Source organism: Arvicola amphibius, chromosome 6, assembly GCF_903992535.2.
Source record: "Arvicola amphibius chromosome 6, mArvAmp1.2, whole genome shotgun sequence".
In the NCBI taxonomy this organism is placed as follows: domain Eukaryota; kingdom Metazoa; phylum Chordata; class Mammalia; order Rodentia; family Cricetidae; genus Arvicola; species Arvicola amphibius.
This window is the reverse complement of record NC_052052.2, coordinates 90,481,762-90,499,040: the sequence shown is the minus strand read 5'-3', so window position 1 is coordinate 90,499,040 and position 17,279 is coordinate 90,481,762. Positions and strand designations below refer to the sequence as shown.

General features: G+C 39.5%; 1 protein-coding gene across 1 annotated transcript in view; it reads left to right on the top strand.

Annotated features, from left to right (window-relative positions):
- Myo3a (myosin IIIA) overlaps nt 1-17,279 on the top strand; it is a 180,268-nt gene that overhangs the window by 124,074 nt on the left and 38,915 nt on the right. Inside the window, exons 22-26 of the mRNA XM_038334855.1 lie at nt 1,192-1,271; nt 1,612-1,689; nt 4,026-4,231; nt 8,982-9,093; nt 15,170-15,332. Coding sequence (XP_038190783.1) covers nt 1,192-1,271; nt 1,612-1,689; nt 4,026-4,231; nt 8,982-9,093; nt 15,170-15,332 — 639 coding nt within the window. The remainder of the gene's footprint in view (nt 1-1,191; nt 1,272-1,611; nt 1,690-4,025; nt 4,232-8,981; nt 9,094-15,169; nt 15,333-17,279) is intronic.

Sequence of the window (17,279 nt, the reverse complement as noted above, 5' to 3'; positions counted from 1 at the left end):
GAAATATTTAGCCAAATAAAATTTAGTTTTTACATATGTAAAAACCCCATATATGCATCCCTGTAACTAAAGTGAGCTTGTTAATCGCATACAATTATGTCTCTCACAAGTCTTGTGATCTCTCCTTCCATCCCCAGAAGAACCCTCTTCTGGTTACTCAAACACAATTTGTTTAAAACATTATTCTCCCTCCCTTGACTTGCTTTGATATCCTTTAACATATGTATAAAATTCTGGTTCTGAACTCTTATCATGCCATTTTATTAAATAAATTTATTTATCACTTTAAAGTGAGCCTTATTTAAGTATTCAAACTACAGAATATGACCCAACAGCAGCCCAACTAAGGATAATAGTTGTGATTCAAGACCAAGTCTTTGTGGCTTTTTCAACCTTTCCTGTTTCACTGCCTTGAATGTATAAACCTCACACTTGAATGCTAAGGCTGAAAAATTCATATTGACATCACTCACACCTGACTTGCCAAAAGCACTTCATAAAGTGTGAGGGCTCACTGTGAAGCCCACCTCAAGTTGACACAGAGATACAAAGTGAACTGCTCCCTCAACCATCTGCCTGCGTCTTCTAAAATTGAGAGGAAACCTGTCGCTCACCTCTGCCTGTCCTGCTTTGCCATACAGGAGGTTGGCTTTTCCTTCTCTTTCTGAGTTTGGGATGTGTGGTAGGTAGCTGAGTGTGGTGGCACTTGTCTGCACTCTTGGAATTCAGGAGACTAAAGCAGGAGGATTGCCGTGAGTGTGAGGTCATCCTGGACTACATAGAAAGCTCCTCTCAAAGATGATGAAGAAGAGTGAGAGGAAGAGGAGCAGGAGGAAGGAAAAGAGGAAGATGGAAAGGAGGAGGAGAACAGAGAGAAAGAGGAGACAAAAACAAAAAAAGATTTATTATAGCCTTTCAGGGGTGGGGCAAACCTTTAATCCCAGCACTCAGGAGACAGAGGCAGGTGGATCTCTGAGCTTGAGGCCAGCCTGGTCTACAAAGCAAGTTCCAGGACAGCCAGGGCTACACAGAAAAAAAAAAGATTTATTATAATTCTTCACGTTATATTCTTTATTCTTGTTTCAATAAATAGGTAACCAAGTCCTAATATACTCAGAATACTTTAAATAAATGGAAGTCCAGTCACTAACGGTTCTAAAATATAAATTAATTTTACCTGCATTTCCATAGGTAATATGCCACTTTCTAAAGCTAAAAATATAATAAACTATCAGATGAGGAATTCAGAGAAAGCCACAAATCTGACCAAGGTAAGACTATTATTCTAACGGTTGCTTTACTGACAGCATCTCAAACATCATGACTTTCTTATGTATTCCTAGTTCTTTTCAATCTTTAAATTGTATTCTATTTCTAAATAAAAATATATGTGTGACCAGGGTCAGAAACATTCATGTTCTTCACAAGACCAGTCAACACAGACAATGTGGCTAGCACGACCGTCCTTAGAGTAGATATCGGTAACATTTTGTGGCCTTGTGCCTTTGAACACCTAGACTAAGGGAAACTGATGGGAAATGTCATGTGCTCCTTGTAGATTACAGTGTGCAGAAGATAGCAAGGCCTTACTGTCTTCTTTGGTCTCCTTAGGGTGAAACTAGAGACATCACACGCCATGCCTGTGAAACCACCAACATGAAAACGCAAACAGTCGCATCATATTTTAGAGTAAGGTGTTCAATAATGATAACGTTGTATTTAAGGATAATGTTCATCCTAAATTAGTTAAATATGAAAAGTGGTAACTGACAAACTGTAACATTTATTACACCCATTAGATGCATTGGTACAGATGTGTTAATATATAGTTTCATCTGTAGATTGCTTATTTTGGTATCTTACCCCATGAAAATCACAATTGAATTCTATAACTTGATAAACAATTTATATAAACTGCACAAAGTGGCACTTTTCTTTAATCCCAGCACTTGGTAGACAAAGACTGGAAGATCTCTGTTAAGTTCAAGGCCAGTCTGGTCTGCACAGCAAATTCCTGGATGGTCATAACCACATAGTGAGGCTCTGTCTCTAAAGAAAACAAGAAAGTCTGTACAGCATTTGACATTCCCACTATAAGGGAAAAAATAAGAAAGAAAGAAAGAAAGAAAGAAAGAAAGAAAGAAAGAAAGAAAGAAAGAAAGAAAGGAAGGAAGGAAGGAAGGAAGGAAGGAAGGAAGGAAGGAAGGAAGGAAGGAAGGAAGGAAGGAAGGAAGGAAGCCATTTTAGTTCAATGTCCCTGCGAGGTTTTAGGAAGGAACAAGGCTGGGCACGGTTGAGCGAGGACCTCTAGCCCATGTTTCCTCGCACAAACGTGAGCTGATAACCTTCAGCGGGAGGAGCGAGCCCATTATAGGACCGGGATGCTGAGGAGACTCATCAGAGTCACAGGAGCACACCAGGGCTTAGGTACCAGGTAGCGTTTCTTTGGACAATGTGGGAGGAAGAAGAAAGGAAGCGCCTCCCTCAGCCCAGCTGCAGTTTTCACGGACCTCCTCCCAATCAGCCAGCCAGGACCATGGAGAAAATGGCACCTGAAACTTAGCAGTTACTAACAGTAGCACTCAATACGGAAGACGTAGATGCAGCCATATTAAATTTGCTATTGGTTGTCCAATGAATTTATGCATTTCTCTAATGGAACCACGAACCACTTTTTAAATTGTCTGAATACTTGTGTTACATGTTCTCAAAGCCCTAAGTTCATAGTAGCCACTGTATCAAATCCTACTTGAGTTCTGCCTGCTACACTTGCACGCTGAAGACCGGTGCCCACAGCTGCTCAGTCCCTTTATACCATCAAGGCAGCACGGGCGAATCACTAAACCTACTTACAGCCAGATTAGTTGACTCTTTTAAGTGAGTTGTCCACACGATTACTGTACCACGGGTGAGAGCATCAAACACTGTTTGAATCTGATCAGGTCATGGACTCATTGTAATCTTCAGGCTGAAGCAAAGTTTGACAGAGGATTGATTGCACGCGGTGTGTAGCAAGTTCTCAAGCTATTTTTCCTTCTGCTGACAAGAATGGAAGGAGGGTGACTATGCCTAAATTGCTGGGAAGCTGGCAGGCGCTGTCACCTTGGGATCCCAGAGCCGGGCAGATGTTTGCATGACTAAAGGAGTGATGACTCACAGATAATGTAATCAAAGGCTCCGGGGGCAGCAGCAGCTGCTTGGTCCCCAAGAGGGAAGCATCCAAGACAGCAGCTTTGCCAGAAGTCTAGCTGCAGTGTCCGAGCTACAATGGCCCTGCAACTCTAGCTCTTTGCGTTTCCAACACTAAAACTCCCAATCCTCCATGCTATCTTGCCAGGAAATTCTGATCCCTGCCTTGGAGATAACTAATTCGTTGAGGTTCCACTTCTAATAAACTCTGTTCGTCCTAATGAGTTATTCTTAATTGTCTAATAATTGGCTATTATTTTAACAAAGAATTGGTACAGAATACAGTTTTAATACCTATATTAATAAAAATATTCTCCCCAAATCAATAAGATAATAAACTAAAACACAGTAAAATAGTTAAGTGGATAATAATTTGATTACTTTCTTGTGTCCTATTTTTGAAACTTACTTCTCTGCTCTAATTTTAAAGTAGAGGATTCCAACAGAGATTAAAGTGTTTGTTTTTTATGCTTTCTACAAAAGTTTCTACAGAATAGAACAAGAAAATTAGTATATAAAGTAAATTAACTAAATTGTCTCAATATTGTAATTTGGTATGTTTGCTTGAGAGGACATAATTACTTTTAAAGTATGTAAAAAATGAATTGATCACTTAATGCTGCCTTTAGAGTTCCTAGGCGACCTCCCAGCCATTGCCTCTACATTTCTACCCCTGGATCTGTAGTTGTAGATGAATACCTTTTCCTTTTATAAGATCTCTTTCCACTCACTGTGGTTAGCCATTTGTAACATTAATTCTCAAAAAATGAAGGCCTACAAATTCACGCTTCTTTTAATGTTATACCATGAAATCGATTTCTGGTTGTATATTATAGTATTCCTTGATGGATTTGTTATCTAAAATGGTGGTGGGCCAACCTCATTTTGTGCGTTGCATCAAGCCAAATAATGAGAGGCAGGCAAGAAAGTATGACAAGGAGAAAGTTTTGCTGCAGCTGCGTTGCACAGGGATTTTGGAAACAGCCAGGATTCGGAGGCTTGGTTACTCTCATCGGATACTGTTTGCTAACTTCATTAGAAGGTATGTGGATTCCTTGCATTTTCTTTGTATGGTTTATTTTTAAAATTTTTTTCAGGAGAATTGGAGACTGTAAAGCAGTGGAGAATAGTTCAGAAGGTCTAGGGAGAAAGCATTTTATTCATGCAGTGAAAAGAGAACATTAGCTGAGTCTGGGTAGCTCTCCTGTGCCCTGGGAAGTTTCTGTGATGGAAGAAATTGCACATGAAAGGCTGGATGTCAAGGGTCTAAGATTCTGTACTGAGGAGCAAGGAGATCTGGGTTCTCAGCCCAAGGCTACCACTGTGGCCATGGAAGCACAACAACAATTCTTAAAGAGGGGAGATGGTACCGCTCAAAAGACGCTTAGCAATATCTGGAGACATGCGCAATATCAGGCCTTAGAGCAGTGGGTAGAGGCCCAGAAAGCAGCTCATCTACAGCGCAGAGGGCAGCTCCCACAACAAGCTCTCTAAACCCAATGCCAGCAGTTCTGGCATCTTACTTGGCTCACCTCCTCAATCCGCTATGACTCTCTGATGGAACAGTTATAAAGATCAAATTGAATAATGTCATGTCTATGGAGATATGGCAGATATAGAAAGTCAATTAAATCTATGCCGATTTAATCTTTTCTAATTTAAGAAAGAATCCACTAGGTACAAAGAGTTGTTAACATTTAAAATCATTGTAAAATTAATTTTTAGATAGTAAATGTATTTTAAGTAATATTTTAATGGTAATGCTAAGGCTCAATTTTTAAAATATTTAATACTTTAAATGTCTGTATTTCTATTCATCATTTTTAAAGAAATTTCAAGTGTTAGACATATTGCAGTTTTGAGAAAATTTTAATGTTTAAAGAATTCTCCATCTATAAAATTCCCTAATATTTTTTCAAAGCATGTAATGGAATATTAAAAAGAAAACAAAGCTTTGTTTTTGATTGTTCAACAAATTCTGACTCCATTTTTCCATCACCACCCACCAGGTACAGGGACACAAAGAAGGGGCAGGGACAGGAAAGGTGCATCCTGCAGGTGTAGGAACATGAAGAAGGGCCAGGGACAGGAAAGGTATGGCAGGCAGGTGAAAATTCGTGCCTCTGTGTCTTCCACTAGCTACTTCCTCCAGTGAGATCCCAACCCCTAAAGCTATCCCACTGACAAGCTAGGCATCCTTGTGATCTAGTGACCTCTCAGCAGCACTGCTAGATCAAGCTTCAACACCTGCTCCTTTGGGGATGGACAGACACACACATACACACACACAACACTTCCTACCCAACCTATTATAACTCTGTCTAAGATCCATACTCTATGTGATGAGAATTATTTCTGCCAATTTTCTTATTTTTCAGCAATTAATCATAACTTTTTTCTTTAAAAATCCAAAACAAATGCACTGGCTTTTTGGGAACCTATTCTCTTTGGATGGATATCTTGCTCAGCCTAGATATAGTAGGGAGGGCTTTGAACCTTCTCCAAAGCAATGTGCCTTACCCTCTCTGAGGAGTGAATGGGGATGGGGTGGGTGGTAAGTGGAGGGAATGGGAGGAGTGGAAGGAGTGGGAACTGGTATTGATATGTATAATGAAAAGAGATATTTTGTCTTCTTTTTATAATAAATAAATAAATAAATAAATAAGAACCAAAAAAGAAAATAAAAGCACTTTTTGGAATACTCTGAAACCAAGAACACTTTTTCATGATGTATAAAAATTACATTTATATTCTGGATTTATATTAGAGGGTTTTCATAGACGTTTAAGACCAACTTTATAGATTTGAAATTTAGAGTTCAGAGATTGAATTGAATTGACTTTACTTTCTATAACTCAGTCCCAAAACTGTATATAAATGAGAAATTTTAAAATATTGAAATTTTACTTGGCCAGTAGATAAATACTCAGTTCTGTTCATGAAAGTACATAACTCAAAATATTTGATGTAAAGAACTTTCAAGGTTAAAATTTCAATGTAATTATATTATCATATGTTTCATGTGTTGTGAGGAGAGTAGACCTTATTAAGTGTGAATATAAATATCGTTGCAATTATCTGTCTGGAATGAGTACCCTGACACTAAAGAAAGTAGGAGAGAGGCGATGCATTCACCGGGAGACTGAACCAAGGACCTACAGCTCCTGAAAAACCTCAGTCCAATTCCGGGTTTCATTTATAGTTTATGTTATAAAACCACACAGTGGGGCAAGCAATCAGGTGGGGCTTTTTCCAGAAGTAAAATGTATATGGAAGATAGCTTGGGGCCTTTTGTTTTTAAAAGGCATATGGCAGGTGTAAGCTTTTGTGGTCAGGTTGCTAAGGGTAGCAACTGTTTTTGGTTCAGTTTTGGTTTTCAGCTATTTCTCCAGGTCATTCTGTTCCAGGTAGCATGACTGGAGTCGTGTTTGACAATAAGCACTATAAGAAGGACTTTAGGTAAATCACTAAGTAAATCAATAAATCAGTATCTAATAATTAGTCTTTTCTATCTTATTCTACTGAAGTATTACTGATATAGAATATGTATGCTAAGCTAGTGTGCTAAGAGCTGTGGAGACACAGTTTTAAAACTGGCTTATCTTCAGTAATTGAAACCCAGTTAGGATTATCATAGGCAAAAACATGTGAAGTTAACAAGCAATGCAAAGTAGTAAATGGGAAATCAAAAAGACTGGTGCTCACAGAGGGAAAGAGCATTAATTAAATGTCAGGATTACTCCCCACAAACCAGGATCTGGCAGAGGATGCAGTTATTAGGAAAGACAGGAAGTGGGATTTCATACAGAAAGTGAGCTATAATGGCTCACCAGGTTTATGTACACTCAGGCAAAATAACTTGCCTCATGAGACTAGGGAGTGAAAAAAAAAATGAAAAGGAAATATTCAGGTCCCGATAAATTGGTATGCCAAAAAGCCAAGAGGACTTGGATTAAGCTGGATTGGAAGAGTAGGCATTAGAGAAGCAACAGGAAGGAAATTTGGACAACCAGTGGCTTAATTATGAGCTTTATGCTTTCAAAGTAGCCGTGGCTTTGCAGTACAAACCACAAAGAAAACTAAATTCATTGTATTGATGATGGCTTGCTTGCAGATAAGTTGTTCATTTAGAAATTAAGATGTGAAAATTAATTCTCCCCCATGTTTCAAAGCCCATGATGCTATAGAATAGCAAATTACTACATGACAAACGAAAAAGAAAGGGGTAAAAGCTATGGATTTAGTGAAAAATTTGGATTATTGTTCTAAATAACAGGAAGTTCCAGAAAAAAGGGGCTAAACATTTTCTGTGTCACTATTTTGAAAGCTGTCACCCAAATTGGCATAGACGTTCAGAAGGCAAAATGTTTTTAAAAGGTCTCCTGACACTCTCTATGAGACTTTATAGTGCTCTGTGCCTTGGTACTGACTAAGCTCCTTGGTTGAAAACTTCTCCAGGCTTTTCCTAGTGATCACAGGCAAGTTTTTCTGCTTTGTGTCAAGAAAACAGTCCTAGGGGAAGGTACTCAAAAAACTGAAGAAGACACTAGGTATGGTAATCAACTCTACCCATCAGGGTGAAATAGCTAACTGATAAAGATAAAAGGTTGATCCAAGGCCATTACTCAGCTCCATGACTTTGGGCCTATGGTGCTATATCACTCAGATGGAGTCCAATCACTTCTTCAAGAGCACATCCCTAGTAACCTGAAGACCTCCCACTGAGTGACACTTCTTAGGATTCCCACAGTCTTCTAAAGGGCACAGAGCAAGTTAATTCTCTTTAACACAGAAAGTTAAATGGGACATTGGAAACATGCAAGCTCTGAACTGTAGCACAGAGTTTTTACTGTTTGGAGGGAGGGAGTTGTTGTTGTTGTTGTTTTTAGAATGAACCCTACTCTAAGATCCAGAGAAATTAGCTCCCTTTCAAACTGACCCCTATCCACAGTCATTTGGCTGGCAATTCCCTAAGCAGAGGTCTTTGCTGACAAGATAGTACACAGTAGGTTCTGCTTTGCTTTCTGCTGATGGGACAAAACTCTGACAAAACCTAACGTGGGGAAGAAAGGGTTTACTTTAGCCTACAGGTTAAAGTCCTCCATTGAGAAAGGCCAAGACAGGAAGTTAAGGCAAGAGCTCAAAGGAGGAACTAACTGAGGAACACTGTTTAAGGACTTGTTCCCAGGGTCCTATTCAACTAGCCTTCTTATGCATCCGAGGCTCAACAGCCTAGTGATGACACCACTCACAGTGGGCTAGACCTTCTTCTACTGGTTAGCAATTAAGAAAATGCCTCACAGACAGACCTATAAACAAACCTGATGTAGGCAGGTTTTCTCTTTTAGAGAAAATTAACTTGACAAACAAGTTTAGCCATCACAATGAATACTCATGCTTTAAAGTCAAACTCTGAACCCCAATTCCATCATTTACAAAATATTCAATCCCAAAGTGATTTAAGTTCTGTAGGCTTTCAACATGATTTTCCGGTAATCTGCGCACACACACCATTCTATATCCATGTGCCTGTGAGTATTAAAAGATTTCCTGTACATGAAGCTTATGACTAGAACCAAATAGAAAGCAATCACAGGAGTGAAACCACAGATTTCTCTAGGTTTCTGTCTGTCTGGGGTGGTTTCACTTTGCCATTATTTGGGGGGATATATGAGAGCCAAGCATTCAGTCTGGTAGCTACATCTGTTAGCCATGATAAAGTTGGCAGGTGGGTACTACTGATGAGATGTTGGACCACTGTACAAAACAACCAGTCATTTTTATCATTTCAGGTATTATGTTCTCTGCTACAAGTCTAGTGAAGAGCCCCCAGTGAGCCCAGATACCTGCGCTACCATTTTGGAAAAGGCTGGTCTTGATAATTGGGCTCTTGGAAAAACAAAAGTAATATTTTCATGTAATTTTCATGGATAATGATTAGTGGATTTGTAAGAATGGTGACATTTTATTATTATTGAAACTATTATGATTCTAGTTAAATAATATATAAAATTTGGAGTGAAACTTATGCTACATAAAGCCTTCCTTCATGAAGATAAAACATTTTTAATCTTTATAAAGCCCAGAACTACATGCTTAAGAACGACACTGACCACAGTATGCTATGACTTCTTATATCAGTTAGCAATCAAGAAAATGTTCCACAGACATGCTTATAGGCAAACCTGATGCAGGCAATATAAGAAACTTTTATTTCAAAGATGTATCCAGAAGAAAATCCCCAATGACACTGGCAATAAATATGCCTAGGTTCAAATGGTATTGGAAACAAACATATTTTTCTCTGGGAGGGACCAGAGTCTCACTGTAAATCCCTCACTGGCCTGGAACTCATTTTATAGTCTAGGTTGGCCTTGAACTCACAGAGACACACCTGCTTCTGCCTCCAGTGCTGAGATGAAAGGCAGTACTGCTACACCCAGCCATCATTTTATCTACTTTATCACTTCCAAACTATCAGAGAGCGAGTCTAAGATCAGAATGAGATTCCTGTTTTTTCTCCTTTTTTTATTTTTTTTTCTCATGGTTTATTTTTTTTTATATTTAAAAATTTCCATCTCCTTCCCTCCTCCTCCCCCCTCCTCCCCCCTCCCTCCCCTCCTCCTCCCCCTTCCCTCTCCTTCCCTCCACCCATACCTCCCCTCCCTCCCTCTCAAGGCCAAGGAGCCATCAGGGTTCCCCACTCGATGCTAAGTCCAAGGTCCTCCCAACTCCCCCCAGGTCCAGGAAGGTGATCGACCAAGCTGAGAAGGCTCCCACAGAGCTCGTCCATGCAGAAGAATCAGAGCCCAGCACCATTGTCCTTTGCTTCTCAGTCAGCCCCCGCTGTTGGCCACATTCAGAGAGATGGGTTTGGTCGCATGATCCATCAGTCCCATTCCAAGGGAGTTGGTGATCTCCCTTTAGTTCTGTCCCACCGTCTCCATGAGTGAACGCACCCCTCACGTTCCTAACTTTCTCCCTCATGTTCTCTCTCCTTCTGCTCCTCATCAGGACCTTGGGAGCTCAGTCCAGTGCTCCAATGTGGGGCTCAGTCACCTTCCCCATCTGTCGCCAGCTGGAGGTTCCCTCACGGTCCTGACTTTCTTTCTCATGTTCTCTCTCCTTCTGCTCCTCATCAGGACCTTGGGAGCTCAGTCCGGTGCTCCAATGTGGGGCTCTGTCATTTTCTTCATCTATCGTCAGGTGGAGGTTCTATGGTGATATGCAAGAAATTCATCAGTATGGCTATAGGAACTGGCCTTTTCAGGCTCCCTCTCCTCAGCTGCCCAAGGAACTAACTGGGGGCGTCTCCCTGGAAACCTGGGAACCCCTCTAGGGTCAAGTCTCTTGATAACCCTCAGGTAGCTCCTTAAATTAAGATATATGCTTCCCTGCTCCCATATCCACCCTTCCTATATCCCAAGCACCCCATTCCTAGAGCTCCCCCCATTCTCCCCTTTACTCTTTTCTCTCCCCATCTTCCCTTGGCCCAGTCTCGCCCAGCCCTCAAGTTCCCAATTTTGCCTGGCGATCGTGTCTACTTCCAATATCCAGGAGGATTACTATATCTTTTTTTGGGAGTTCACATTCTTATTATCTTCTCAAGGATCCCAAATTTATAGGCTCGATGTCCTTTAATTATGGCTAGAAACCGATTATGAGTGAGTACATCCCATGTTCATCTTTTTGGGTCTGGGTTACCTCACTCAGAATAGTGTTTTCTATTTCCATCCATTTGCCTGCAAAATTCAAGATGTCATTGTTTTTTACCGCTGAGTAGTATTCTAGCATGTATATATTCCACAGTTTCTTCATCCATTCTTCCACTGAAGGGCATCTAGGTTGTTTCCAGGATCTGGCTATTACAAATAATGCTGCTATGAACATAGATGAGCATATGCTTTTGTTGTATGATTGGGCATCTCTTGGGTAGATTCCCAAGAGTGGAATTGCTGGGTCCTGGAGTAGGCTGATCCCAAATTTCCTGAGAAACCACCACACTGCTTTCCAAAGTGGTTGCACAAGTGTACATTCCCACCAGCAATGGATGAGTGTACCCCTTACCCCACAACCTCTCCAGCAAAGGTTATCACTGGTGTTTTGGATTTTAGCCAATCTGACAGGTGTAAGATGATATCTCAAAGTTGTTTTGATTTGCATTTCCCTGATAGCTAGGGAGGTTGAGCATGACCTTAAGTGTCTTTTGGCCATTTGAACTTCTTCTGTTGAGAATTCTCTGTTCAGTTCAGCGCCCCATTTTTTAATTGGGTTAATTGGCATTTTACCGTCTAGTCTCTTGAGTTCCTTATATATTTTAGAGATCAGACCTTTGTCAGTTGCAGGGTTGGTGAAGATCTTTTCCCAGTCAGTAGGCTGCCTTTGTGTCTTAGTGACAATGTCCTTTGCTTTACAGAAGCTGCTCAACTTCAGGAGGTCCCATTTATTCAATGTTGCCCTTAATGTCTGTGCAGCTGGGGTTATGCATAGGAAATGGTTCCCTGTGCCCATTTGTTGTAGAGTACTTCCCACTTTCTCCTCTATCAAGCTCAATGTGTTCAGATTAATATTGAGGTCTTTAATCCATTTGGACTTGAGTTTTGTGCATGGTGATAGATATGGATCTACTTTCATTCTTCTACAGGTTGACATCCAGTTATGCCAGCACCATTTGTTGAAGATGCCCTCTTTCTTCCATTGTGTACTTTTGGCTCCTTTATCAAAAATCAGGTCTTTGTAGGTTTGTGGTTTAAGATCCGGGTCTTCTATACGATTCCATTGGTCAACTTCTCTGTTTTTATGCCAATACCAAGCTGTTTTCAATACTGTAGCTCTGTAATAGAGTTTGAAGTGAGGGATGGTAATGCCTCCAGAAGTACCTTTATTGTATAAGATTTTTTTGGCTATCCTGGGTTTCTTGTTTTTCCATATAAAGTTGATTATTGTCCTCTCAATCTCTTTGAAGAATTTTAATGGGACCTTGATTGGGATTGCATTGAATCTATAGATTGCTTTTGGTAGAATTGCCATTTTTACTATGTTGATCCTCCCAATCCACGAGCAGGGGAGATCCTTCCATTTTCTGGTATCCTCTTCAATTTCTTTCTTCAAAGACTTAAAGTTCTTGTCAAATAAATCCTTCACTTCCTTGGTTAGAGATACTCCCAGATATCTTATGCTATTTGTGGCTATTGTGAAAGGTGATACTTCTCTGATTTCCCTCTCTGCTTCCTTATCCTTTGTGTATAGGAGGGCGACTGATTTTTTGGAGTTGATCTTGTAACCTGCCACGTTACTGAAGGAGTTTATCAGCTGTAGGAGTTCTTTGGTGGAGTTTTTGGGGTCGCTTATGTATACTATCATATCATCTGCAAATAATGAAAGTTTAACTTCTTCCTTTCCAAATTGAATCCCCTTGATTCCCTTATGTTGTCTTATTGCTATTGCTAGAACTTCAAGCACTATATTGAAGAGATAAGGAGAGAGTGGACAGCCTTGTCGTGTTCCTGAATTTAGTGGGATAGCCTTGAGTTTCTCTCCGTTTAATTTGATGTTAGCTGTCGGCTTGCTGTAAATAGCTTTTATTATATTTAGGAATGACCCTTGTATCCCTAATCTCTCCAAGACCTTTATCATAAAAGGGTGCTGAATTTTGTCAAATGCTTTTTCAGCATCTAATGAGATGACCATATGGTTTTTTTCCTTCAGTTTATTTATATGATGGATTACATTGATACATTTTCGTATGTTGAACCAGCCCTGTATCTCTGGGATGAAGCCTACTTGATCGTAATGGATAATTTTTCTAATGTGTTCTTGGATTCTGTTTGCCAGTATTTTATTGAGAATTTTTCGGTCAATGTTCATGAGTGAGATTGGCCTGTAATTCTCTTTCTTGGTTGAGTCTTTGTGTGGTTTAGGTATCAGGGTAACTGTAGCTTCATAGAAAGAATTTGGCAGTGACTCTTGTGTCTCTCCTTTTTTTAAATTCTCATTTAGTTTCTATTATAAACTTGAAATTTATCTGAAGTATTTGGCTTTATTTATTTTAAGTATTTATCTGAAATAATTAGCATCATCATGAGTCTCACTGTCCGTTCTAGTACTGGCATATACTATTAACTTTGGGAGCCTTGGAAATCTTATTTAACTCCTTAGAGAACGAAATTTTTTAAAAAATAATCTTGACTGTAGAAGCCAAACAGTAGCTGTTTGGAGAAAGGATACACTGGACCTGGCATGTTTCCTGAGAGTCTTTAAGTAGGTAAGTCCCGGCCGGGCAGTGGTAGCTCACGCCTTTAATCCCAGCACTCGGGAGGCAGAGGCAGGCGGATCTCTGAGTTCGAGGCCAGCCTGGTCTACAAGAGCTAGCTCCAGGACAGGCTCTAGAAACTACAGGGAAACCCTGTCTTGAAAAAAAAACCAAAAAAAAAAAGTAGGTAAGTCCCAGTGCATTCTAAATGTATCTAGGAGGTATACCAGATGTACCCCAAGATAGGTGGAAAAAGAGCAAAGCTGAAGAAATCCTCACATACTGACAATTCAAGAACAACTACTGTCCACCATCCAAAGAGACCATAACAAAATGCCCTCATTTGCAAGGAAATCTGAGTAGTGTGTCTTTGGCATAGGAGGAAGGGAGAGAATTTCATCATGTTCAGAGAATGTATTATCAAAGTAATAATTTGAGGGATTTTATTCTGATCACCTGTCTTACACTCAGTAACATTTTTCTTTTTATATTTGATAAGGGAGAATTTAAGGTGCACTGAGGATATGTATTTAATTCAGACTATTTTCTTTAAAATGCTCACAAAGATGAACTGTATCAGTTTAAAAGCTCATCATTTATGGTCAGAAATGCATGTGTGACTTCAAATGAAGTTTTTACTTGTAAAAAGGTCTTGCCTGCCAGTTCTGTGTGATATTTAAGTAGCATTTTCACGCTATTCACATTTTTCCACTTCACCTTTCCAACTCATTAACATGGATAAAAGTGTTTAATATAAGAACATTTCTAACGTTATGCAAAAAATGATGACCTTTTTAAACACATTGAATTTTAAATGAATTGTCAACAACGGAATGGACTAAATATATTAACATCTAGAATCCTGTAGAAATTAAAACTGAATTCAATCAAAATCCATAGTAAACAGAGAACTGTTTACCTGTGGTGCCCGGTTTCCAAGTTCAAAGGCATACTGAGAGAGTTCTACAGTCAAGGTTACCAGATCTTATGACTCAGCTACAACATTTGATTTTCACTAGTTTTCTTCATGGGCTCAATGAACTCTCTGAGGTGATTTGTGTTGAAGAACTTTTCCATTAAAAGAAAGAAAGATATTCCCTAAAGGGAAGAGGTAAAGGTAAAAATCTTTAGATATGAAAAAATGCCTTTAGTCTTGAGGCTCCTGCCTTGTAAAAGTTCATATTAACTTTAGAATGGTTTGAAGTCACCCTGTGGTTAGTCTATCAGGACAGTTGTTGGTTCTGCTGGTTCCCTATCTGCCTTGACAGTCACCTGCCATAGTCATCTTTATATCCTAAACAGATAAAGACCCCAAAAGTTTCAAGAATCATTTGGTGAATGAGCATTTGATGAATACCTGCCCTTCTATTTAGATAGATTTGTATGATTTTTTTAATTTGGAAAATAGCATTGCTTTAAAGATGTTTTAAGCATAAAATGGCTTTAACCTAGAATATATGATGTAAATATTGCTGGAAAGAGCTCAGAATCCCCCATTCTGATTATCAGATCCAAAGAACCCCAGAGTTTCCAGGTCTTCCTTTGCTTGCTTCTCAAAAACAAATTTTGTTTATGCATAAAAATCTGGGCAATAGTCACACCCAAGAAGTAAATATGTTTTCCCGACCTAATGAGGATCAACATGCAGTCTTTTCTTCAAGCATGACACACAGTCACTGTACATCTGTGCGCCAAGACCTTACTGTACTTTATTTTAATTCTCTTAAGGTGTTCCTTAAATATTACCATGTGGAGCAGTTGAATCTAATGCGAAAGGAAGCCATTGACAAGCTTGTTTTGATTCAAGCCGGTGTCAGAGCATTCTTGGGTTCAAGAAGATACCAAAAGCTACAGCAGAAGAGGAAAGAGAGTGCTGTAGTAATACAGTCAGGTAATCACCACGGTCACCTTGAAGTGTAGAGAGCATAATGAGATATGTATATATGGTCATAAATTGGATTTTTCTATGCACAGACCTGCAATTTTCATGTGACTTTTGTGTTTATTGACATGCTACTCTAAATTAGATTGTTGCAACGATTGACACTTTTAATATTTGAATAATGTTTTGATTTAAATTAAATAATTGAAGGTTGTAAGTTTCCCGTCAAGGATTAATGAAACACAGTTGACCCATCCTGCTTGATGTAGCAAACGATTGTATTAATTATGAGTTGCAAGAATCTTATTACAATACCATAACTCATTAGGCAATAAGTATTTTCCTATTACATACCAAAGGTTACAATTGTCATAATTTTTGACAATTTGATTAAATTTTATTTTGTTAAAGGGCATCTATTCCTCTGTATTAACTCTAGGAAAGTGATATATAGGACCATACTAAACAAGTTTTTAATTAAAATGCATTAATAGACTTTGGATTTTGCTTTTTTTACTTTAAAACCATTCATATAAATATAAATAATGCCTAGGATGACTTGCAACTGTATTCTTTTTTAAAAAAATGATCAAATAGCCATAATGAAAAATATACTTGACTTTCTGATATTTTACTCCTGATCTACTTTGTTTCATTTTAGGTGTTAATTTAGGCTCATTAAACCAAATTTTAGCTAACTGACATACACTCTGAAGAAAATTCACATGGTGGACATCATAGGTAACTGTTAAAAGATCCATGTCCTGTTCTCAGTTCTGTCAGTCAGAATATCAAACTGTTAACTTCCCCTCAACACATAAAAGTACTTTGGTATCTCATCCTCCACCCCAAGGTGCATAAAGCTCTGATTAAAAAGACTTTCATAACTTATCTGTCAGTTAAACATTACCTGTTTATAGTAAGAAGTGAGCCTGTTTATATTCATTAGTTCATTCCAAGTTGTTGGAATAGTCTGCTGTTGTGAAAAAATGGTCCTGAGTTTTGCTTTAAGAAGCTATCTGGTCTGTAAGGCAAAGGACACGATCAGCAAGACAAAAGAGCAGCCTACATAATGGGAAAAGATCTTCACTAACCCCACATCAGACAGAAGGTTGATCTCCAAATTATACAAAACAACTCAAGAAATTGTTCATCAAAAGAATAAACCAATAAAAAATGAGTTACAGATCTAAACAGAGAACTTTCAACAGAGAAATCTAAAATGGCTGAAAGACACTTAAGGAAATGCTCAACATCCTTAACCATCAGAGAAATACAAATCAAACAACACTGAGATTCCATCTCACACCTGTAAGAATGGCCAAGATCAAAAACACTGATGACAATATGCTGAGGAGGTTGTGGGGTAAAGGGAACACTCTTCCATTGCTGGTGGGAGTACAAACTGGTACAGCCCCTTTGGATATCAGTATGGCAATTTCTCAGAAAATTAGGAAACAACCTTCCTCAAGACCCAGCAATACCACTTTGGGGAATATACTTCATCTGGTGATGGATGGAGTTAGAGACAGAGCCCCACACTGGAGCACCGGACTGAGCTCCCAAGGTCCAAATGAGGAGCAGAAGTAGGGAGAACATGAGCAAGGAAGTCAGAACCGCGAGAGGTGCACCCGCCCACCGAGATGGTGGGGCTGATCTAATCGGAGCTCACCAAGGCCAGCTGGACTGGGACTGAAAAAGCACAGGATAAAACCAGACTCCCTGAACATGGCGGACAAAGAGGGCTGCTGAGAAGCCACTGGATTTTGATACTACTACATATACTGGCTTTGGGCGGGGGGGGGGGCTAGCCTGTTTGAATGCTCACCTTCCTAGACCTGGATGGAGAGGGGAGGACCTTGGACTTCCCACAGGGCAGGGAACCCTTACTGCTCTTTGGACAGGAGAGGAAGGGAGAGTGGAGGGGGGAGGGAGAGGTAAATGAGAGGCGGGGAG